This window comes from Myotis davidii, unplaced genomic scaffold, assembly GCF_000327345.1.
Source record: "Myotis davidii unplaced genomic scaffold, ASM32734v1 scaffold64, whole genome shotgun sequence".
Classification (NCBI taxonomy): domain Eukaryota; kingdom Metazoa; phylum Chordata; class Mammalia; order Chiroptera; family Vespertilionidae; genus Myotis; species Myotis davidii.
Window position 1 is genome coordinate 2,084,989 of NW_006296226.1, and position 25,481 is coordinate 2,110,469.

A 25,481-nucleotide genomic window follows, 5' to 3' on the forward strand; every position below is an offset into this window, starting at 1 on the left:
AAAAATAAATAAGACTGGTATCTAAAGCAGTCTGACAGAGGTCACTTCCAGGAACAGAGAGTATGGTAAGAATTTTGGAACTGAAGCAGGACTGATATATGGAGTTTATGCTGAATACCCCATGCCTGTTCTCTGAGGAAGGGGGGGAAGGGCATGTTTTTATCTCCTCCATTTAGTTTATAACCGAATAGTGAATTTGAACTTAAAACTAATCTTTAATCGAGCTGTAAAAGGCAAGACACTGTGGTAGGATTTCTGAACTCAGTTTTTACTGAAGCTACTTCTACTTCATCGATGCATTTTCTCCCTCTTTCTGGGTCAGATCCGACCTGAGAATCTGAGGGCTGGTCATCTTTAAAACTTGAGCGTGAGACTCCTACCTTTTCATGCCACCTGCTCCCTATGCTCTGTGGAGATTCTGCACACCCTCACTCTACCTGGGGGGCATGTTTGTGAGGGTTCCAGGAAGACCTCTCCTAGCCAGCGTGCCTTCCCCGTCCTTATGCAGCGGCTGGAGTGCTGGGGCACTTCCATTCCTGATAAGGCCTGGGTAGCACTAGGGCACCTCTGTTCCTGCTGTTCCAGGGTGATATTACATCACTGCTCATTCTGGCAGCTCTAACCTCGTCTCTTAGAGCTCAGAGTTCCCCCTCTAACAGCCTAGATAATTATGACCAGCACTTTGAAAGAACATAATCTGTATAGGCACCCAACTCATTGTGTACAACATTTACCTCTTGTGAATACGTGCAAATTACAGCTATAAACTTACCAGTATACAATCAACAAATACAAACCCGAATTCTTTTTTAACCCCTTTAATGCAAATTTTTTTATCTTAGCAATACACATGATCTGGCTAAGATTTACCGGAAGAGAAGGCCTGCTTATGAGCTATCCCCTACAGCAACCTGTACAGTGCCTGGCTTGGGCCTAGAGCATGGCAAACTCTTAGCAAATGTTTTACTGAATAAATGATTAAACCACTAACTAAAGAAAGTAATTAGTGGTCAAATGTAACACTGGTGTTATATCAAATTATAATTGTTGAAGGGTTCATAAGAAAAATTCGAGATGTGCACAGTCTACTGTATAAACAAAGACTTCATGGTAGCCTCTCTTCTAAATGGAGTTTTTCTTAATATCAGAATAAATTTAAGCTAGTTATACTAACTGTGCTTTTTAGTGAAAAAGTGTTTGAGATAAAATAATTTCTACTTTTAAGTGTTTTCCAAACCGGTGATCTCTGATTCTTAAGAAGCCTTTCTCCTCCACATTCCCCTGGGGCAGAGACAGAGCCCGAGGATTATTTTATCCAGTGGCAAGGGCACAGAGCTAAGAGCTGGGTGCTAGTCCCGGCCCTCATGAACAGAGGACAAGTCCAAGGACACCTATTCTATCTCACAGCACGGAAAACTGTAAGGTAGTAGAAGAAACACTACAGCATAAGCAGAGTTTGCAGACTTACGGAGTCTGAAGATTGAGGTCAAATCTTACTGAACTTTATGTTGGTCAGTTTTCTAAACCTTAGCTTCATCATGTGTGAAACTGTTATAAAACAACATAATGCTGTATGAAAGGTTATGTGAAGTTGTTGTGAAATAATTACAGGCAAAGAGACTTTGTAAAATGTAAAGCATTATGCTGCTTACTGTGATATCTGATAAATTTAAGAAGTTACAATGTAATTCAACAGGCATTCATCTCAGTCTCATGTGCAAGGCACTGCGCTAAGTGGTGGGAAAATACTACATAAATATAAAACTCTGGTCTGTAAGTAACCAAGTGGCAGAATTCCAAATGGTGAAACAGGGATACATTTACCAAATCAGAGTCCTGGTGCACCTGAGATTTTTCACTTGAAACATTTGGAAAGAAAAAACCCCCAACATGAATTCTATCATACTGTTACCACTAATAGCAGCTGACATGTATTTCACTTCAATGCCATTGGTCTGCCAAGTTTTAGAAATTTGGCAACAGTGTAATGGGGGGATGGCACAGAAGAAAGGAGAGAGAGAGATCTTCAGTCCGTCTGTCTCTCCTTTGGTTGCAACACACAACTAACTGAACTTGAATTGAGCCACCTGCCCTTACACGGAAGATTGGTTCTTCCTTAGAGAGGAGCACACATTGTGGGAAAAGGGTAGAAGACACATTTTTCCTGCTCAAGCAACTACCTAATCAAAAGTGAAAGCCCTTTTCATTGAAAAGTGACTGTTGTAGAAAAGTTTATGAACAGATTTCTTAAAACAGGAGAAAAATTACATGTATGTCCTTTTAACAGTAGGTAGTTTAGGGCTCTTAAAAATAACTTTATAAATACATATTATAATAATACAGATAAGCAAGGGGGTAAATTTCAAGCCATGGTACCAGTGTATACACTGAAACTCTTAACTAAGCCATCTGAGCGACAGTTAGGTGAGCAAACCACATCTCGGAGCTCTAACGCTGTGCTTTCAAATGCAAAGCAGCTCACAGCAAGCTGGCTCTTGTCCACGCATTCTGTAGGAAGGCCAGGAGACTCTGCTTCTGCCCCCGCCTCTGCGTGCGAGGCGCAGCCGAAAGGACCGGAGACACAGCTGGGCTGAACTCACAGTCAAGGTTGAACTTCCTAGAGAAATCACTGAAGCAGAAGCCATGTCAGTCTCCTGAAGATTTCAGATCTTCAGAAATGTCACGGAAAGTCCTATAAGAAAAAATAAAATTCGTTTTCTTTTGGAAATGAGGAGGTGGGAGGAATGAAATCACAGAGATATCAAAAAAAGAAAGGAAAAACAGCACCTAACCAGTAATTAAATGCCATAAATAATAACTTATTTTTACCATTTGAGAGCCTTGATGAGGTTATATAGTTGTTTTTCTTAATATTATCATGAGTTCGCATTTTGAGTATTATTTCAAAGTGTGCTAGTAACAAGAACGCCAGAGGTTTTTTTTTGCTGAGTCCATTATCTCCCATCCAAAAAACTATTTCCCTTGAAATTAACAACCATGTGACTATGTTCTAGCCAATGAGATATAACTGGAAGAGCAGTGTGTGGAAGAGCAGTGTGACTTCTCAGCAGTGTCCTTAAAAGAGAAGGGTGATCTTCCCTTCCCCCTTCACGCTGGCTGCAAAGTGTACACAAGGATATTAGAGAAAAACACTAGAAGATCAAAGATCAAAAGCCAAGTGAATACGTTTTATTACAAAAGAGGAAACCTGACCTAGCAGAGCCCAAGCTCTGAGGGATATGGTTCAGGGCAGGAGAAATGAGGTTAGGTCTTTTCACCAAATTGCCTGGTACTGAACTGTCTGACCCACATAGGCAAGCTAAGTGCATATCACTAACTGCAGGTAACATCTAGGCTGGATAGAGGTGGTGTGCTGCACCTATGAGGCGCCTGCCGCAGGTCTGTAGTAGCTAGTTTGCCTTTGCTACATAATTTATATGCCCAAGCTAGGATTATGTCACCCAGTCAGGCCTGCATCTGTGCTGGCAGCCAACTGCCAAGGTCAGAGTTTATCAATGAACATGAGCCCAAGCACCCATCTTAGAGGACAAGACCTCACACCAAGGCTAGCAGAACAGCCAGGAGGAGGCTCGGCTGGATGTTGTGGAACAGTTACACCAGCCCTGGACTGCCTGCTCTGGACTGCTTTCACCCGAGAGAGAGGAGAGAGAAATCAACTTCTAGCTTATTTAAGTCATTTGAGTTCTACTGACAGTGGTTTTTTGAGTTTGTTTGTTTTGGGTTACATGAAGCTAAATCTATCTTAAAGGGTACAAGTATGAAGCAGAAATTCATTGCCATCCTTTTAGCTAGAAGTTACCTTGCTCCTTTACAGCAGTATCACCAATTAGGACCACAGAAAAACATCTCCGATCAAAAGCTAGTTTTCAAAACAATTTTAAAGTCTTCAAGCTATACTTTATTAATTGTAGCCACATCACTACACCACGTTGTTCCTTCTTACATTATTTATCAAATAAAGCCCATTTTATTTTCATACCTTATAATTAAAAAGATTAACTTTTTCATTAGAAATAGACCTAAAATAGAATACAAGAAAAGTGTTACAAAACTTCAGGGAATCACTCATAGTTATGGAAACAAAAGATAACAAAAAGTTGTCATTAGGTACAAATTCCTTAAAAATTGGCAAAGCAAATAATTTTGAACTTCAGGTGCAATTCACATCCATGCCACCTCTTACATTTTTTGTTTTCCCAATGTTCAGTTCATATATTTAGGAGGGTGAGCTAGAGAGGGCAGAGGTCAATTAAAGACTGACCCTTTGGTGCAATGCCGGGAGTACCTCAAAATCAAGGGGGGCACAGGTAGAATGGTACAGTAAAGAGATTACATCAGGGATGCTCAATTGTCTCAAGGCTCTTTCAGTGGGTGGTGCCCTAAGCCTCTGAACTAGCATGCCTCTAACCAGCACAGCCCTGTGTCCAAAGGAATAGCTTTGAGGGATGGGTGAGCTTCCTGGCTCGGGCTCTGGCGGTTTTGAAAGGGTTTATGTGTGACGTGGCCAAAACCACCATATTGAATATTTCCTGATGGGCCTAGGAATCGAAATGAATTGTTTCCTTAAATAACTTTAAACTCTGAGAAAAATACCCCCAAACTAAGATTTATATATATACACACTAGAGGCCTTCTTTCCCCAGGCTGCCGGCACCGGCTTCCCTCCGGCACCCAGGACCCGGGCTTCCCTTGCTTATTATGCTTTTATTATTATAGATGCTTTATTCATATTACTATCTATCAAACTGTCTATTAATCAAATCAGGGTTTCTCAATAGCATCATTATTGACATTGTTGTGCATTATAAGATGTTTAGCCACATTCCTGCCTTTACCTACTAGTTGTGATAATCGAAATGTCTCTAGACATTGCCCAATGTCCCTTAAGGGGAGCAAAATTACCCCTTCCACAACCATTGCTCTAGATAGCTATTTATTTATACACCTGCTTTTCATAGTGCCACCAAAATTAGTGTTTTAACACCTGTAGAGAGGCTAAGATGACTACCAATGTCTCAGATGACAATCCCAGGCATTACTCAATTCTGGGAACCCCTGGAAAGGCTTTACAACCAATAATCAAAAACTGACCAATACTACAAAGCATTTCCAACACACAACAAATTTCTAAATTCATCCTCTGACATCTTTTCAAATTTCTAAGTTACCTGCAAGTCTGAATCTCTAATGAGACAATGCCTCTAGACCAGCGGTTCTCAACCTGTGGGTCGCGACCCCTTTGGAGGTCGAATGATCCTTTCACAGGGGTCGCCTAAGACCATCGGAAAACACATATATAATTACATATTGTTTTTGTGATTAATCACTATGCTTTAATTATGTTCAATTTGTAACAATGAAATTGGAGGTCACCACATGAGGAACTGTATTAAAGGGTCGCGACATTAGGAAGGTTGAGAACCACTTCTCTAGACTATGAATGAAAAGTCCTGCCTCAGGCAAAGAGGCATGAAATAAGGTTAAGACTGTGGTTGGCCTGGTGACTGCCTTCTGTTGACAAGTAAGCTTAGCTTTCATGTTGAAATTCATACCTACTGTTCAATGCTCCCTCCAGGCCAAGGAAGCCTCCAAATGCACTCAGAAGAAAGGAAATAAAATTAAGCAAGCTGAGAAAACAGTTACTGAGAGTTTCCTTCTCTACACTGTATCTTCTTTAGATGTTTAGGTTGGTGAAGGTGGTGTGTGTGTGTAAAACCTTACAGACATAACATTGATATTAAACCAACTTCCAATTTTCTCCTGGAAAACAAACCACATAACCTAGAGATGCAGAAATAATTTCTTTAAAAAAATTTTAATTGAATTTATTTAAACTAAAATTACAAAACAAAATCAGTCCACTCGCCCTGCATCTGTCCCACCCCCCGCAACTACCAATCTGTTCTCTGTATCTATAAGTTTGGTTTATTTATTTTTTAAGAGGACTTATTTTTTAATCCTCACCTTAGGACATGCTTATTAGCGGAAGGGGGGAGGCGGAGAAAAAGGGAGAGAGAAGGAAAGAGAGGGAGAGAGAAAGAGAGAGAGAGAGAAATCGGTATCTATCGGCTGCCTTCCATATATGCCCCAACTGGTGATCAAACTAACAACCCAGGTATGTGCCCTGATAGGGAATCAAATCGGCAACCCTTCGGTGCACAGGACAACGCTCAACCAACTGAGCCACTCCAGTCGGGTGATTTCTTTCTTTTTTTAGATCCTGCATGTAAGTGAAATCATAAGGGATTTGTCTTTCTCTGGTTTCTTTCTGGCCTCATCAAGAGGCACAGAGCTAAGTAATTGCGAGGGCTCATAAAACTGCAACTCTCTAGATTAGGAAGAAAAAAAGAAATAAAGACTTCATTGACAGTATTTCTAAAAATGGTGAATGTCTTATCTAAACTACCAAATTACAGTCTTCTTTCCCGAGCTATAAGGATGATTATGCTCCTCAGAACCAGGTGGCGGAACAAGCAAAATGCAGGATGAGCTGGGGACAGAGGACAGCTGTGAGCATTTAGAGCCCCTTTAAGGGCAACGGGCACTGTGCAGTGTGGTTTCCCAGTCACAAGCCTTTGCTCCTTGGAAAATGTTTGGGGATCTGCTTCCCTTTAAAGTTTCAATGCGATTTTTATGAAGATTCCGTTTTATGTAAACCTTTAAATCTCTTCTGATTTAACAGCTCAAGAGCTGTTGACTCTTGGCCTCCCAGAGATACGGAATAAACTTTGAACATTTGAAAATAAAAAAAACAATGAAAAGAATTAAGTGACTAATTTAACTTCCATTGGCTGGCCCTAGCTGATTGTGTATTTCCTGAACCCTCCCCAGCACATAGGTACAAAACCTGTGATCACTATCATCTCATCACTATTATACACATCCCTTCTCTTCCAACAGATAAGGAATAAACTTCTAAGGCTGAGGTTTACTATGTTCCGTCTGTCTTTTTCAATCTCAAGGTTATATTGCAATATCCTTTTTATCAAGTCTTCTCTTGGTTTCCCCAACCTATTAACTCACCCAATTTTCACCGAGCACTTTCCATGTGCCAAACACCATGCTAGCAATAGTAAAACGGTAGCAAAGAAGTCAGACCCAGCTCCTGCTTTCAGAAACCTTACCAACTAGCGAGAAAGACAACTAATGACGCACACATTTATACCCTGTGTATCAAGTTCCAATAGGACAAGTACAACATGCTATGGGGACACACAGCAGGGGCATCTTACCTAGTCTAGTGAGTGCCAGCAATGCTTTTCATTAAAAGGTCACTTTAAGCCGAAACCGGTTTGGCTCAGTGGATAGAGCGTCGGCCTGCGGACTGAAGGGTCCCAGGTTCGATTCCGGTCAAGGGCATGTACCTTGGTTGCGGGCACATCCCCGGTGGGGAGTGTGCAGGAGGAAATAAAACACAGACTGTATCTCATCTTGATTGATGAATAACTGAGTCTCAAGGAAATATTCACTAGAGGTGGTGATTGAGGTACGTTCGCTGAGGTCGACCCCTTCCAACGCTCCCATCCATACTCATCTTGTAGCCAGTCTCACTCAACTCGTGCATGAATCGCGCACCTCCCTGCGCTGCGCATCCCGCGGCCTGCCTGCACCCAGTCTCCCGTCATCTGACCGACCGACACCCCCACTTCTTCTAACGCCACTTCTTCAAAATAGACTCGCCCAGGCCGAAAACCGACTTCTGCACATGGGCCACAAAGTTTCAATCGCACTGTACGTGCACGCCTACATTTTGTGGAAGAGCCACACTCAAGGGGCCAAAGAGCCGCATGTGGCTCGCAAGCCGCGGTTTGCTGACCACTGGTATAGAGTAGACCATAATACTGGATTTGTCTAGAAAGGGGGTGGTATTCTTTACAGAGGGAAAAACAAGTGCATAGATGACACTGACTTCAGGAAACTAAAACAAGTTCAAGATGGCTAGAAAATAAAACGTAAGGCGGGCAGCAGAGCGAGGAGTCTGCAGAGGTAGACAGAAAGAAGCTATGAAAAGTTTCTATTTTATCTTGAAGGCCATGTAAAGCCACTGTGAGAATTTTCAGTATAGAGGAGCATAACGTTTATGCTTCAGGAAAACCAGAGAGGCTTTGTGGGGGTGCAAAAATAATTTTCCTCATGTTAGCATAGGCAGCTAGATATTAATCAAGAAAAGGAGCAAAGGGAATCGGACATTATTGGGCATCATGAACTGAGGAGCTGAGTGAGATAATAAGCCTGCTTCACCAGGAAACTGCGGCATTCATAGGCTCCCCAGGGAACCTCTGCATCCTACACCCTGGGGACCTAATCCCTACAGTTGCCAGGGAAGGGGGAGGAATAAAAAGAGCAGGAGAAATTCCTCTGCTGGGTACAAGCGCAGAAGCCAGGTGGCACGGGGGAGGTGCTTCCACTCTGAGGCATGCACAGTAGGAACTAAGATGGTGATCACAAAGCCGCAGAGCCTGGCCTGGGAAAACGATTGGACTGGATGAGGGACACAGCACCCCAGAGGATCTAGGAGATGGATTGCTTAGGGGGAGGGCCCAGTGCCAGCCCAAGAAAGACTGAGAAGTGGATTGGTTATTTTGAAAGGGTGCCTGGTCCTTCCCAAGCCCGAGATAATATAATCAGCCTAACAAGGGCATGTGGGATCTCTCTCTCTCTCTCTCTCTCTCTCTCTCTCACCCCCGCCCCCAACATACACTCGCCCTATTTGTGTGTTCTCTCTCCATAGCAGCTGTGCAGCCCTAACAGCCACCTGTGGCCCCACAGCCACTGGACTCCAAGCACCAGCCAGGGCACAGCTGGGAACAGAAGCTAACCTAGGAGGATGGGGACGGGGACTGAACTGGACAGAACAAATAGGACAGAGGAAGCACTTCCTTCCGGATGCTGGCCTTTGCTCTGAGCCTGATGAAGACAAGGCTGGCCTTCTTTCACAACGATTTTGCTTCTACGATAAATCCTATCACTACACCTGTCCCTCCCATATGTGGGCACCCGGAATGCTTTCCTTGTGAGTCCATGAGAGGACCCCATTTCCACTGGCAACACTCCCGCCTCTAAATTCCTCTAGCTGCACTAACAATCAAATTAACATAAGAAAGATCAACAGGAAACATGTCTACAATTTATTACAGGTGTACACTTGGGGTGTCATAAGATATGAGACCCAAAGATACATTGGACAAAGATACCCGAGGATTATATGCCACTTTGGACAAAGGAGAAGGGAGGCAGGGGTTTGGGATTTCAAAGGAAACACAGGCAATTCATAGGCAGCTGAGAGGGGGCAAACCCCTTGTAAACCAATTCCTGCGGGGCCACCCGGAGACAATGGGGCACAGACGGAAACTCAACACACAGGCTTTGCTGGACTGCTATCTGTCTGCCACGTTTAGTTTATAATAAGATGCTAAGGTGATGCTCCTTTCCTTTAAGCAAGTTTTTTTTTTAATCCAAATTCCTTTAGATAGGTAAGGAGGGAAAGTCAAAAGTTCTTTCTGAGTCTTCCGTTTCTTAATAACCAGCTTAAAATCAATATCCCAAAAGGTATATTTTGGGTGGTAAAACTTGGTCTCTCTTAGCCACACTATGGAAAGCAGACTGGAGGGAGCCAGACTAGAGGGGCAGGGGCCAGAGAAAAGACCCCTGAGGGTCACCCCAGCACTGGGTCACCCCACAGGGAACACAGAGGGGTGAACAGATTCAAGAAATGTGCCAGCAACAGAGTCAAAGGAGAGGAGGCAACAGTCAGCAGAGGGTGAGTCCAGTAGCTCCCTAGTAACCCGGTTTCTCTCTTTCCCCCTCATTATACCAAAGTAGGATGATGGCAAGTACACCCCAACTGAAATTCTGAGGTTTAATGTCAAGGTCTGTCAGAGTGGTATTGTTTTTGGAGAACATCTTTGTATCTCATTTTGCAGAAACAGGAAAAAAAAATAACTCTTCAAAACAGCAAGGGGTTCGTAATAACTCTTTCCTAGAGAAAGATAAACCTGAGCTCCTGAAGGACCACATCCAACTGTCGCCTTTGGAGGTATCAAGGTGCGACAGAGGGCAATGGAAAACGATGCCGAGAACGGCATCCCTGGAAGATTCCTGGGACAGTCCTGCTTCCGCCGTACAGGTTTTTCTGAGCTTTGACATTCAGAGATTGCTGCTCAGCCTTTGGTAGGAGTGAAATATGTACATCAAATCAAGTCTGATTATCCTGTCCAAATATCAAGAAAGTACTCCAAGCCATATGATTGCAGGAGCGTTTTGTCCTTTCAAACAGCCCCAGTGTTAACAGAGAAGAGAAAGAGGTTCTGATTACTGACTGAATCAGCCCAAAGTTGTGGGAAGCCCAATGCTTCTCGACATTCGCCACCAGCACATACTGCATTCACCACTGCGGGCAGGGAGTCCTCCCTCCTATATCTCTCCTCAGGTGGACAGTTGATCATCTGTCTGAAGACATATGGTAATACATAGAAAGTCTTGCAAATGGGTCTTTTCAGCCACTGGTGCCTGCACCTGCAGCTAGAAGGCAAGTCTGCCTAATGAAATGCAACCATCCACCGCTATTCACACTATAACGTCAGAATTCCCAGGAGAAGCCGAACGTTCCACAGCTCATGCCTCAGTAAAGACTATTCCTTCACAGCCCATTCGTTCCTTCAACTAGGAATTGAACACATTCCAAGTACAAAACACTGTTAACAGGTGCTGTGGATACACCAGTAACTAAAACTGACATGGCCCCTGCAGTCACAGCAACCAGTCTAGCCGGAAAAGAAAAGACAGATATGCAGTCAAGAGTCATTTAGTGAATGCTTACACCTTGAACATGCCATCAACCTCTAGGCTGGAGGTTAGAAAATCTTTCTCTGAGGCATTTACTAGCCCAAAAAGGGAACGCCAAAGCACTGTCATCGAAGGTTGCACAAGACAATGGCCCGACCAGATTAGATCACAGTAACATACATAACCCACTAACAGCTCTTGAGTGAGTGTCGCACTCTTAATATGAGCCAAGAGCCAAAAATATCTGGTCTCTGATATCATGATTATGTTGTGTTAATACTAAAAAAATGAAGATATTTTACAGATATAATTAAGTCTCTAATCAGTTGGCTTTAATCAAAAGAAAAGTATGCTGGGTGGGGCAGGCTTAATAAGCTGAGCCCTTTAATAAAGGGTTTTAGCAGAGACAGAAGTCAGAAAAATACTGGCCAGCTGGCCTTGAGGAAGCAAACATCCATGTATGCACGGCCTGGAGAAGTGGCCTACAGGAGCTGCACGCCTCAGTTCTGCCAATAATAAACAAGCTTGGAAGAAGACCCCAATCCACACATAAAAACCCCAGCTGCAGCTGACCCCTTGACTGTGGCCTTGTCAGATTCCAAGCAGAAGACCAGCTGAGTTGTGCCTGGACTCCTGACCCCTGGGGATGACTATAATAAACATATGTTGCTTTTTTTTAAAAATTTTTTTTAATATTTTATTGATTTTTTTTATTTTTTATTTAGTTATTTTTTTACAGAGAGGAAGGGAGAGAGATAGAGAGTTAGAAACATCGATGAGAGAGAAACATCGATCAGCCGCCTCCTGCACTTCTCCCACTGGAGATGTGCCTGCAACCCAGGTACATGCCCTTGACCGGAATCGAACCTGGGACCCCTCAGTCCGTAGGCCAACACTCTATCCACTGAGCCAAACCGGTTTCGGCCATATGTTGCTTTAAATCACTAAATTAGTGGTAATTTGTTATGGATTATAGAAAACTGATATAGACTTGTATACTAAAAAAGATACGATTTTATTTACAAAAATAATACCTCAATAAACCAGACTAAAAAAAAATACAATAGCAGACATGGAAATCTCTATGGCAGTTTTAGAAGATAAAGTAATCACCCAGAAAATAGGGCCAAAGAGACAGAAAATAGAAGAGCAAATAAAAGATGACAAAATGACATGACCAGTGTATGAGGATCAGCATTAAATAAAAGTAAGTTTCTGATAGGGAGAGAAGGAAATCATTAACAAAATGTTTCAGGAACAATTTCAGAACTGCAGAACATAAATTTCTAGTTTTAATGGTCACAAAGGCACTGAATAAAAGTGCCAATCAGAACAACAGAAAAAATAGATTAAAAAAAAAAAAAAGGAAGATCCTACAGGCCTTCAAACAGTAGAATTACAAAGAATCAGGAATCAGAATTGCTTTACAGTTTTAACAGTTGTGGGAGGTAGAAGACAGGGAAGAAATAACACTCTAAAGAGAAACGTTTTTAAACAGGCAAGCTATCAATTACGACTTCAGGAAAAGCCTCTACAGCCATGCATGGTCCCCAAGTTGACCTGCCATGCATGCTTGCCTATCACAGATCCATGTATTGCATTTGATGATCCTCTACCTTGCATCTTTAATCTGACATACCATGTCCCCAAAATAGTCTTTTATATTTTCCACTTACTTTTGGTCATTCATGACATTAACTAAATTCTGACCCAACTGAGTTTTCAAATGTTCCTGGTACACAAAACCCAGTGATTTCTCTCTATTCAGTGTCTACTACCACCTTTAGCAGAGGGTAGGCGCTGAAACACCTTTATCCTGCCAGACCACTCAGGTCAAGAAGGCAGAGATCATTCCGCTTTAACTCACCGCTGACTCTGAGCAGGCCACGGAGTCTGGTTTGCCATGGGCACTGAGTTCGTGGGACTCACTAGCATGGCACTATAGATGTTGGAAGCGACCACCAGTATGCAGAGAAGTATGGGCCCGATGATTGCTCCTTCCAGGCCCAGGTAGTATGCTCCGCCAGCCACAGCCAGGCCTGTCAAGTAAGGATGGCCACCTCTGGAATACAAGGCACACAGATTGGCTCAGGACTTTTAACAAACATAAACCCTGGAGTAAATCTGAAATACATTCTCTAACACAATGGTCATTCTCTAATACACCAGGCTTTTGACTATATTACCGCTCTCTTCAAATATCTCAGTGTGGATAACTGAATATTGTAATAACATTGAGATGGAAGCATTTTCTTGCCTACATATCATGTCTGACCTTTGCCTTTCATATAGGTCCAGCAACTGGAGGAGTGAAGTCAGTGCTGTTAACAGGTACCTAGCACCCATTACATGGCTAACTGAAGTGGGTTAATGTCGGCTTAGGATTGGTTGTATCAGTCACCTATTAGGTTTACCTCCATTAAGACAATTAAGTGAGCCCAATTTAGCATGTAATTAACTAATTATGCTTTTTTAAAGATGATGACAATACAATAGCATCCCTGTTACTCATAGGTTAGACTTCTGACAACCCCCAAAAGTATACTAGTAGTTTCTAGTGTAGGTAGTGCTAAAAGGCCTCATGAGGAAAAGACCTGTCAGAAAATCCAAGATTTTATTTCACAGGAGAGTCATAATTGCCCTCCAGCATATCACAGTATCACTTACATAACTGGAACAAAATAAGATAGATTACAGCAGCACAGCACAATGATAATGATAACAAGGACCACTGACATGAGGGGAACCAGGAAAAGGGTATGTTGTTTGTTTCTAGTTTTTAAACACACATGACTACAACAATTCAGTAAGGGGCAAATAACTATATACCCTGGAAGGATGTTTTATATTATATTATAGTTCAATAAGTAACATGTGAAGTAAGCCAGTCTTCAGAAAACCAATACATTATATTCACAATTTGTCTTCCTTTTTCCAAAAAAAGGATACAGGGCAGTATTCCAATGTATGCTATGTCAATAAATGATACATTTAAGTAAAGTTCTATCAAAAATGCTTACTGCTTTAAAAAAATGTCCTGAGAGCTTTTAAGAAAAAGCTTAATTTATGCAAAACCTTTCATGTCCTAATAATGCTGATTAAATAAGGTATTATTTTATTATTAAGAAAAAATTTACATATAAATTTTAAATTTTAGCTAATATAAAACATGCAGTAAAGTTTAAAGAAATGAAAGCTCTTTGATATAAACTGTATACCCATTCCTACTATTTACATATCAATTGTTAAGCACTAGTTACCACACTCTGATTTCTCTTATCTTTAATCTTCTCTCTCAAGTTTTAGGCATTAAAGCTCCTAGGAGGGTTGTATAGAGTTGCTTGTTGCTTTTTGCTCTGGACCTCTGGAGCTTCAGAGTAGTTCTACTTCATTTGTTTTCTACTTTAACTTACTAGAGAGAAAACAAAGGACATAGAATTTGTCCTTATATAATTTCAAATGAGCTGAAGGGTGTACTCTTTCTATAAACTCAGACCACATCTAACCTTATTGTGATGATGAGTTTTACTGAAAGAAAATTTACTACTAGTATGATAGCTTCGGTAGGCTGTATCCTGAATTTAAGAAGTTGATTAAAATTCAACATCCGGTGACATCCCAGATTCGAATAAACAATGTGAATCTGAATATGTAACTAAATGAGACTTGGCTTCATTTACTTAATAAATCAAGCCAGTTCTAAAATAAATATCAAAATCTACAAAATATATCTATACTAATAAGGAGCTAATATGCTAATGGTCAACATGCCGTAACAGGTAACGACCAGGTCATTAGCATTTTAGCTGGGGTGTTGCTCAGGAGACGGGGTGGAAGTGGAGAGGCACCCAGAGGAAGTGGGACCATCCTGTGCCGGGGAGGGCAGGGGTGAGAGCCCATAGCGGCCCCCTCAACAGTCCTTTGCCACCCACTGCTCACACTCTGAGTGCCCTGCAGCCCACCTGCCAGGGGAAGGAGCACAGCGCAACAGGCAGGAGGCTTCCACGCTCTCCTCCGGTGCCATGACGGGGCAGATGGAGCCGCCATGTTGCTCCGGAGATGGGGCAGAAGTGGGGAGGTGCCCAGAGAAGGCGGGACCAGAGGTGACTTGAGGGACTGAGGGCAGGGCTTGAAGCGGCCAGAGAAGGCCAGAGGGTTTGGGGGCTGGGCCAGGCATGCTGGAGCTCTGCATGGACAGGTTCGGGTGTCAAGACAGGGCTGCAGGTGGGTGGGCAGCCTTGTGCGATTTCCAATCGCGAGCTGGACTCCTAGTATATATATATTTTGATATCATGTGGCTCAAGTTTGCTTCTGTCTTAAATTTAACCTGTAACCATCAAAGAACCACACTATCTAACATCTTAAATAAGAGAGCTGTTTGTCAAATATTTAGCTTGATGAGATTTGGTTTTACATGGAAATCACCAGATATACAACTTAATAATGTCTTTTCTCCAAAAGCAAAGACTTTCTGAAAATAATCACAAACTTGTTACTTTGAATATTTTATGTACATCTAGTAACATTTCTTTCCTGTTATTCATATTTTTGTTTTAACTCAGGGTCTTATTTATTATACAGTATACTTACATGATACCAAAATACTTTGAAAACAATATTATGTTAAATTAAACTTTGATTATATAGTGGGATCACAGAAGGCTACTTCACTAAAAACTCCCACCCCTTGTCCTTTCTCCCATCTCCAAAAGAAATACAAAAACTCTCCTTTAAAAATGCCACAGAAATCCCTGGACATGATTCCTGGAAGCTCTATAGGATACTTACCCTGAAATATCAGAATAGATGGCAGTATCTACAAAGTATGTTGGCAAGAGATGAAAAACCAGCAGTAAGACGGCTTTGCATCCTAAGCCTTGTGTAAGCCACAGGTCTAGAACTGCAGGTATTGCTGCCCAGTATGTCCCCAGAAATGGCACTGCTCCAAGGATTGCTGCTAAAGCTAGTAAAAGATTAATTAAGAAATGCAACTGAACATCATCAGCAAAACAGCAGAACCTAAGCAGCTCCTCCCATTTGAAAATTTCCACCAAAACAAGTTAAATAGCAACTCACGTTTTCAGGGAATGTTATGTCCTTGTTTAACTAACTTTGCTGGTTAAATGAAGGTCTGAGATCTTAAAACTTGATCGTGAAAATCTTTCTAAAATGTGTGTCTACTTCATGACTCTATTCTTTAGCAACTAAATTTTTGTGTCTTGTGGTTATTTTGAATCAATGGTAGTTAATTAATATACACTCCTATAACGTAACTATAGAACATTGGTCAAAATTTGTACTGAGTCCAAAGCCAAATCAGTTTCAATAGCTCAGAGATGAGTCTTTACCTTGACTCTTTCTAATAAAAAAATGAAATGTAATTTAAAAATAACAAAACACCCAGCTTGTTGAGGATCTTACTCAAGCTTGTCTCCTGCCAGAACATTACATGAAAGCACTCTACAGAGAGTTGGGCTCTCCTGATTAAAGTCAAGCAGACGTGGATTCCAGTTCGGTCCTAACCATGAACCAGGCCTGTGACTTTGGAACACTTTGGTTTCTCATCTACACTACGGGACATCAGCTGCCCTGCCAACCTCAAAGGGCTGTCATGATCAACCTCCCTGCACTCAGGGTGCTTGCATGTCAGAGGATGGCTTTGTGGAAAACAACGTAGGGAAGAACCTGAATGAACTTGGGAATGTAAAGGAGGATGGGAGCACAGACCACAGTGGAAAAAACTGGTGGTAGAGGCACGTGTGGCAGGCAGATATATTAGGAAGACAAGCAGCCATGGAAATAAAGGTAGAAAAAGTGGAAGGAGAGGAGCAGAGATAACACAGAGGAAAGTAAAAGATGGTCATTAAACCATCCTGGTGTGTATGGAATGTGGGTATTACCAGAATAGACCTCAAGAGGTGTGGGGACGGTTTATGGGCCCTCAGAAGCATTCATCTTGCCCATGGGACAACCTCCTTCATGGGGCAAAGCTATTTGATCAACTCACTGCTTCCTGCCAGTCAGTTCAGTTCAAACACTTACTGAGTGCCTATTATGGGCTAGGTGTTGTGCTTAGTAATAGGACATTCATTCATTCATTCATTCAACAAACAGTACACAGTGCTTTCTAGCTACTGGGGATACAGCAATAAATTAACATGACAAATTGTATTTCTGTTCCTAATTTGGACTAGATTTGATCTCAAACTTTTAGTATTTTTAATTTGGGGAATAGAACATTTCCCAATGTGTGTAAAATGGCTTAACTTCCCTTAAATAGAGGACAGTGAAAGTTATGACATAGTCGTTACCTGATGGTATGAAGACAATATTGATGCCAAATATAGTATGAGTCAGCCAGGTGTACAATCCATAGAAGCCAGCCATTTTGAGGGAAGCATCAAACACCCCTCTAGAGGACCCAAGATAAAAGGGAAAGTAAATGAACATAGTATATTGTGATTCAGAAAAATCACTCTTTCTGGGCTTCTGGCTACTTCGTTACAAATCTGATAACAGCTTCAATTTTTCTATTGCCTGAGAATGCAGTTTTCATTTTGTTCTATCGAAACATAAAGACTTCTTTTAAAACCCAGAAATGTTTTCTAAACTATTCTTTACATTTCTTTCTGATGAAAAAAAGATAAGTGGAATAAAACACCTTTAACTACCCTAGTCACTGAGATAATTAATCAACTTTCACTTCTAAAGCAGACCTTTTACTGCCAAAATAGGTGAAAGGAAAATCAAGTGTGAATATCATATTTCTGAGGATACAGTTAAACTCTAAGACCAGCCCTCCCCTTTGGAAAGAGCAAGGGAGGGATAACAGAACTTGTACTCAGCAGCCTCCCTTCTGTTGACAAAATTTCCCACATTTCTTCAACTATTCAACCAAGCCTACAAAGTAACTTCTGCAAATGCCAACTATCAAAGAATGCATGCCATTAGGAGAGAATTTATGGGGGAAAAAAAGGAGAACAAAGAAAAAGAAAACCAAACATATTAACTCCAAAGTAAAATCAGAGACAAAAATATAAGAGGTGGGGGCAACGGAGGGATAAGGACACATATGTAATACCTTAATCAATAAAGAAAAAAGAAAAGAAAAATAAAACCTCCCTAAGTCATATTCCCTAAAAACATTATATACACATACATACATACATACATACACACATAGAGGGGTAAAAACAGATACTCATATTCGGTGATTAATAGGAATGAAATACAAAAAAACGTGCAGTCTCAGGGACTTCATTTGTGCTTTTCAAGTGGAAAATTATTAAGACAGTACCGTGTCAGGAGCAGCAAATTTTAAGTTATCACAAGGCATCGCAAAATTACAGACATCGGGACTGTGGAGGGCACAGGAGAGGCACGCTCACATGCTCATGAGAAGGAAAAGCTCTCTGCAATGGAAAAAGCAGAGGCTGTCGCAGCAAAGGTGGCACTGAACCCACAAAAGGAAACACCAAGCTTTTTCAAAGTAGCCCGAGAGGTTTCCTGTCAGAGTACAGTCAAGCTCTGGAACCTACTGATTCAGTCATTTCATAGGGTTTGGAGACACGGATTTGGGGACAAGTGGCTCCCCAAATGTGAAACCTTCTTTGGCACCCTGACCAGCAGCTTTCACTCAAGAATGTCTTAAAAGTGCCATGTGACCTCTGACAATAAGGACACAGATTAAAGTGGTATCAAAAAGACTGAAAGGAATGGAGATGGCCCACAGGAAATATAAAAAATGCAAATAGTAACCGAATAGAGGAGACAGAGGGAAAGGAAAACGGCACAGGGGGGAGGCATGGCAGTGTCTCAACGACATGGAGAAGCCCAGAATGGAGGGGACATGGAAGAAAAGGGAAGACATTTAGTTTGGGCAATGGTTAGAAAAAAAGGAAGATGAGGTAGCTGGAAATAAGAGACGAGGCCTAAGAGAAATACGCCAGACGGGATTACTCACAGAAAAGGATAAGCTACCCCAAGGGGAAAGCCTGGAGAAAATGGGCCAATGGACTGTGTTCTCAAAGGACCCACAGACAAACACTACACCAGCCAGAGATAACGCAATCACTTCTGGAGTAGGAAGAAAATCACTACAGTGTGGTATTCCCAGAGACCAAGGGAGAAAGGAGCTTTTGAAAAGAAGGGAATAATAATAGATCAAACACCACAGAGAATTAATGAGAATAATGTCTAAGAAAAAAAGTACAGAATTTGAGTAGAACTGGGGGAGTCAATGAGAAAAGATAGAGTTGTAGTGCTTTCATCAACCTTACATTATTTAAGAAATGTTAAGCCAAAAATAAGTTGACATCAAAGGTGCAACAGAATATCACAACTGAATCATCTGCCGGGGTGGCAAGGAGGCAACACTCAATCCAAAAAGGACCACTTGCAGGAAACAGAACAGCCCTCTTTCTTCTGTCTTCAAATATTGACTGTTCATAATTTTCTCACTAAAGCACTGTTTAAGTAGTTTTGTGGACCCTAAATGCATTATATATTGCTTGCAGTTACTAAACATATTTATGCAACTCAATGAGGGAGGAAAAGACAATATATTCCCCCCTATCGGGGGAATTATCGGAAGTATTACTTCTGATCTGATACACAAGCTTTATAAAACAGCAGAGAAAAATCCTCTAACCATTTACTAAGAACATTTTTAACTCCCTGAAATGCCTAGCCATTTTTCTTCTCTCTTTTTTCTGTCTCAGCTTTATTGAACTATAATTTATAAACAGTAAAACTCACCAACTTTAAGTACATAATTCAGTAAATTTTGATAAATTTATACAGTTTCATAACCACTGCTGCAATCAAGACATAAAACATTTCTATCACCCCCCCGAAAGTTCGAGGGTGCCCTTTTATAGTCAATCCCTCCCTAAACCTGGGTCTCTGAAAGCCACTGGATATGCTTTCTGTCACTACAGTTTTGCCTTCTCTATAGGAGAGTCAGGGAAGGAGACAAGAGGACAGAAGTGAATAGGAGAGAAAAAGAGATAGGAAGATGCTAACTAAAAAATTAGCAAGGGGTTGGTTCAATTATATAGGCAAATAGCAAACATTTGTATCTCAACACCAGTTCTATGGTAAGCCTATTACAATAAATTTAGCAATTTTTAAAGCAACACAATGAGAAACTAAATACAAGACAAAGTTTTTTAAGGTCATTTTCCTTGGAAACTTAAAGAAGTAAATGGTTAGGTTTATTAGACCAATCTTTAACCAAGTAGGTTAAATAGGCATTACATTTACTGATTTGGTTATTATTTAAGAACTCTAGCTAATTTAATTTCCCAATTACGCATAAGGAAGTCTGTCTCTCTATTCCAGTATTAGGAGAGATATCTCTTCAAATAAGTGAAAATACATTTTCTAACAGCTTTAAATTCTCCCTTACGCATTTCAAATACATGTTTATAACCTTAAATCATGAGAATTTCTTTCCAATGAAAATTCACTTTGCTCCAAGTAAAAAATGAAAGTGCTGATTTACTAAATGATCAACATTGATTTTTTTTTTAAAAAAAACAAATACTGTTAATCCTCCAAAATTGGGGGATAGACATGGGAAGCATGTTCACTTTCCAAATGAAAATCTCACAATACATACATCCTAACCACTGGCACTGAAAAGCTGCAATTCCACAAGCAAGAGCCATACCCGTGTGCATGCACTCATGTGAAAATATCACACACACTAAATTGCACTGAGGCCGTGGAACATGCAACTTAGTAATGTGCAATATCTCCACCAGAGCAAGCAGAATGGGAGCATCAGGGAAGAAGGGTATGATGCAAACATTCAGGACACAACATGCTCTAAGGGGAGGAAAATGGTTTGGGAATGAAGGATGCATGCCACTGACTCAAAAATCCATGAAATGAAAACCCAACCACAAATGCATTTAATTTAGACTGCTTATTCAGAATTGCGAATAACAATTAAAGTTCAAAAATTCAATGAGACGGTGATTATACAGTAACCACATATTTCGAAAGGCAAAGCCTGAAGAACAAAGACATGTTCACTGTCTGGTCATGCAATTAACTCCCAATTTCAATTCCACCTTCAAGTTATTAATGGACCACATAAAATGAGTTTAATGAGCGGCTTAACTGCAGCATTGATGATGAATAATGATTGATGCTTATGAAGTCTGTTAATCACTGATAATTTGAAGACTAAACTACACTCTCCACACACTATAATAGCATTTTCATAATCATCTGTACAATATTTTTCCTCAACATTTTTCTCCATAAAGAGCTATGTTCCATCTTGAAGACAATCCTTCAGAATGAAAAGTCCGACAGGAGCCCTTAGAACTAGAACCCACTGCCCTCATACACATGAGAAGGATCTTCAGAGGCATCGACGTAAAACCCATACATTTTTCTTTAAGTCTTGAATTTGACCCAGAAAAAAAAAATAGACCGAAAGCACTTAAGATTGCTAAAAATCATCCTAAATTACAACCTTTAATTTATATAACGTGATAGAGCTGTGGTTAGAAAAATGGCCCAGGCTGTAATAAGCTCTCTAGTCTTATACCATTATTTTCAGACTCACAAAAACCTGTCAGTTTTGAGACCATTAGGATGGTACTAAGGATTGTTAAAAAAATATTTTCTGTATTAAAAATAAGATGATAAAATGAACGGGTTTTGTCCAAGTATACTCTGGAACCAAGACATGGGCTACTATTAGAGTGCATGATTAATGTGTGCAAACTCAAGTTGATGAGGCAAATCTCATTTGTAGAAAGAAACTGATTTCTTCATATCTCTGTAGATGACTCCACTCTTCTAATCTCAAATTCCCTCCTGAGCCAAAGACCTGAATTTTCAGCCATCAGCTTCATGTGTCCATCTGAATAGTCTCAACAGAACCACAAAGTTAACTCATGAACTTCTCCCCGAACCGGCTCCTCCTGGAATACCAGAAGAATAGTGGGCTTTCATTATCCTGGAGCAAAACATAGCTCTGCTTATCAATTCCAAGCAACCATGACATTAGAGAATGGAGTTTAAAGCAAAGGGTAACTTGGTTTTCATGAGAGAGAGAGAAAAAAAAAGGTGATTCAATGACCAACATTCAGAGGATGGTCAGCAAGTGGTTCACTAAGGAAGTAGAACAAAGGAAAATTCAAAAACTGAGATTTGAAGATAGAAAAGCTTTTGTGAGAAAAAGAGTCAGTGCTAATGAAGATTACTTTAGGAAAATAAACTACCATATTTCTTGAAGTTCTCTATGGACAAGGTAGATATTTTTTGGTAAATCTTGGCTTAAGTCAACTGACTAGAGCAGCCGTGGGCAAACTACGGCCCGCGGGCCGGATCCGGCCCGTTTGAAATGAATAAAACTATTGAAAAAAAGACCGTACCCTTTTATGTAATGATGTTTACTTTGAATTTATATTAGTTCACACAAACACTCCATCCATGCTTTTGTTCCGGCCCTCCGGTCCAGTTTAAGAACCCATTGTGGCCCTCGAGTCAAAAAGTTTGCCCACCCCTGGACTAGAGGATTCTGCCACTCTTTGAGATGGTGGATTCAATAGCTTAATTCTACTGGGAAGATAGAATGTTATTTTCTTCTTTGGTAAAAAAAAAAAAAAAATTTTTTTTGGCAGATAGATGGCATTTAGATAAACTAAAGTTAATCTATTGCTGGAGTTTTCATCATTCGTTTACTCAGTAAAGATGATAACCAAGAGTCGCACAGGCTGAGGAGGCTGCTAAGGCCATGAGGTTCTTCCCGAGGAACAGCTCCACCGTGAAAGCTCCCAAACTTAGAGCCTTTACATGAATCCTTCCCCACGCCCCGGATACCCAAGGGCACCACAGTAGATAAGAACTGTTTTTGTTTTTGTTTTTATCCAAAATGAAAAAAACCCACTTGGATCTCTAATCAAGGATTCAAGATACTGGTGAAGACCTTACTCGGGCCTTGCTAAGTAGGAAAAAGGGAGAAAACCTACCGAAGTTTCCAGAGAGAAGGTATTTGAGGAGCACCCATCCTATTTAAATGAGGGGCGTTTTCTGAAGATCCAAGGGGTATCTTCACTAGCTGGTACATGAATACGTTAAAAAAAGAAGCCAAGCTCAGCCACACAGGATTATCAGTCAAATCAAGATTTCTGCAGAAGACCGGTCCCAAGCAATGGCATATTTTACAAGTATGAGAAATGCCAGCCAAAGGTTCACTGCTCAAGAGAAGCTTACAACCACCTGGCCGATAACTTACTAGAAAAAGGAGCTCTAAAGGACACCACGCGGAGTTAACATGGGCAGCTAGTCACAGAAAGTAAACGTGTCGGGGAAGGCCTGGGGCGGAGTGGGAATTGGGTGAAGGGGGCAGAAAGGGAGAAGATGAGAGCCATCTGTAATACTGTCAACAATGAAGGTTTTTTTAAAAAAAGTAAAAATGTGATAAAGTATTAATGATAAATTCAGAGCAATGAGGGACAAGGCCGAGGCTTCAAAAGGCCTCTCCCTACTGGAAACGAGAAAAAAGAAAAGGGCGGGAGGGGACAGGTGCCTGTGACCTGGAAAGAGCATGTGCAAAACAAATGCCGAAGAAGCATCTCATTCAGAAACCAAGCCTGCAATACATGGATCCCAGAAAACATGATGGAAGTTTCTGGCCAGAACCTACAATGTCCACAGAGACTATGACTTAAAGATAACCCAAAATGCTGCACTGCCAGTGCCCAAACCACCCCCTGCAGAAGGCACGGCCTGGCTGCGGAGGGAGAAGAAGACACCGGAGGCCATCGACGCCCTCCCAGAACAGAGCTGGAATTCCCGAGAACAGAAGGAGGGTTCTGAGAGAAGGTGAGGTATACGAGTGAGCAAGTAATGTGATGATCGGCACCTAGAGCAAGAGCCTTCGAAGGAAAAGCCGAGGGGGACAGGCCATGAATCTTTGTAAACCATGGGCTTGTGAGTAGGATATTGGAATTGTTTGGAATTTTTTTCTTATCAACATTTTCACTGCTTATATTATCCTCTCAAAAGGAGATACATTTTTTTTTTTAAACACCAGCAGTTCCCTCACTAGGTTAGCACTGAACGTTACCAGGAAGGCTCAAGACAGAAACCGAACGGGCTTCTCATGAAAAGAATAGTACAAATCTTATCCCTACCTGATAGCTTCTTCCACAGACTGGCCAATAATATTAGAAGAAGGGCCTGGCTGAGACAGTGGTGTCAGGCTTATCACCCACTTCACGGGCTTGTAGTACTCATCACTGGAACTTAACAGATAAAACAGTGTGGTCAGGAAAATGATCTGCAAAACAAAGGACAGTATCTCCTAAAAAATCACATGTGGAGACTACAGGAAGGAAACACCAATGGCGCCAAGAATATGCAATACTGTGGAAGGAACTGTGATGTGTTCTTATCTATATGTACATACCAGAGAGAGCACGAAATTGAGAAGGGCCGTGCCGCTGTAGAAGAGGATGGTCAGGAGCGTGGTGACAGTGGTGAAAAGCAGGCTCACGTTTCGGCTCATAACAATCCACAGAGACTCCAAGATCTGCGAGGAGGAAAAGCTGAGTATCAGAACTAATCCTCAGGAAAGAAGTTTCTCCAGGTATCTGTGTGCTTTTAATACAGTACCATAAACTGAAAGGGCAAGAACTGGAAAAAAAAAATCATCTGAAAACATTTGAATATTGATTAGGAAAGAAAATGATTATGCAAATTATGATGAATCTACTCCAAATAATATTAGGCAGCCATTAAAATCACCTCTATTATGACAATTGGAACATATTTTATGATATAATGCTAAATTTAAAAAGCAGGATAGGAAAATTTTATAGATAGCATGATTATAACTGTAAAAATGGTATATATAGGAATGATGCCGAGAGGAGAATATGTCAAGGTGCAACCTTCGCATGTAGGCTCACAAGTGCGGGTCACGAAAACCTAGCGTTTGATTTATTTGCTTCCTTCCCTCTTTCCACCTTCAACTTAACTTCATCTACAACTACCAAAGCATCTTCACTAAAATCACAATAAAAGAAATGAACAGACATGGTCGGGGCAGAGCTCTGCAGCTAAAAATCGTTCCTCTCATAAATGATGACCCTTCTATTAAGAACTACTGAGTTCAGTTGATCCATCACCTGCAACTTTCCTAGAACCAGGTATTAAAATAAAGTTTACTACTATATGTTAAATATTACTAAAGGGAGATGCATATTATCAATAGTGCACCTATATGTTTTCTATTCCCTATTTCTTCATAAACTTAATTCCTTTATGATAATGTGTATTCTGTTCTCCCTGAGTAATATAAAACATGGAAGCAAAATGACCAGAAAAACTTAAAATTTTTTAAAAACATCCTTAGTTTTCATCCCATAAACCTCACAACACTGGGAAGAAATGCAGATAAAGCCATCTTTATTTTATAGATATGCAAACTGAAGCCCAGAGTTTAAAGAAAAAAAAACTTGCCCAAGGGCAGGGAGCTAATATGTGGAACCAGAGCCGAGACCAGAACTCATAACGTCTGATTTCATTTTGGTGCCTCCCCTTTCCAAAACAGCAGCTGTTTTTTGTCATATGTTCAAGTTACACCATCTGTGCTATGAAAGGCCTACCCATTCCTTTCCTACCTCAAATGTACCATTTATTAAAGA

The 25,481-nt window shown here is 41.0% G+C and overlaps 1 protein-coding gene across 1 annotated transcript in view; it reads right to left on the minus strand.

The window, feature by feature from the left end:
* Nucleotides 1–802: 802 nt before the first annotated feature.
* Nucleotides 803–25,481, minus strand: part of TMEM245 (transmembrane protein 245) — a 70,116-nt gene continuing 45,437 nt past the window's right edge. The window contains exons 14-19 of the mRNA XM_006771219.2: nucleotides 24,242–24,364; nucleotides 23,967–24,112; nucleotides 17,118–17,218; nucleotides 15,595–15,769; nucleotides 12,674–12,868; nucleotides 803–2,692 (exon numbers count right to left, since the gene is read on the minus strand). Coding sequence (XP_006771282.1) covers nucleotides 2,647–2,692; nucleotides 12,674–12,868; nucleotides 15,595–15,769; nucleotides 17,118–17,218; nucleotides 23,967–24,112; nucleotides 24,242–24,364 — 786 coding nt within the window. The 3' untranslated portion in view covers nucleotides 803–2,646. The remainder of the gene's footprint in view (nucleotides 2,693–12,673; nucleotides 12,869–15,594; nucleotides 15,770–17,117; nucleotides 17,219–23,966; nucleotides 24,113–24,241; nucleotides 24,365–25,481) is intronic.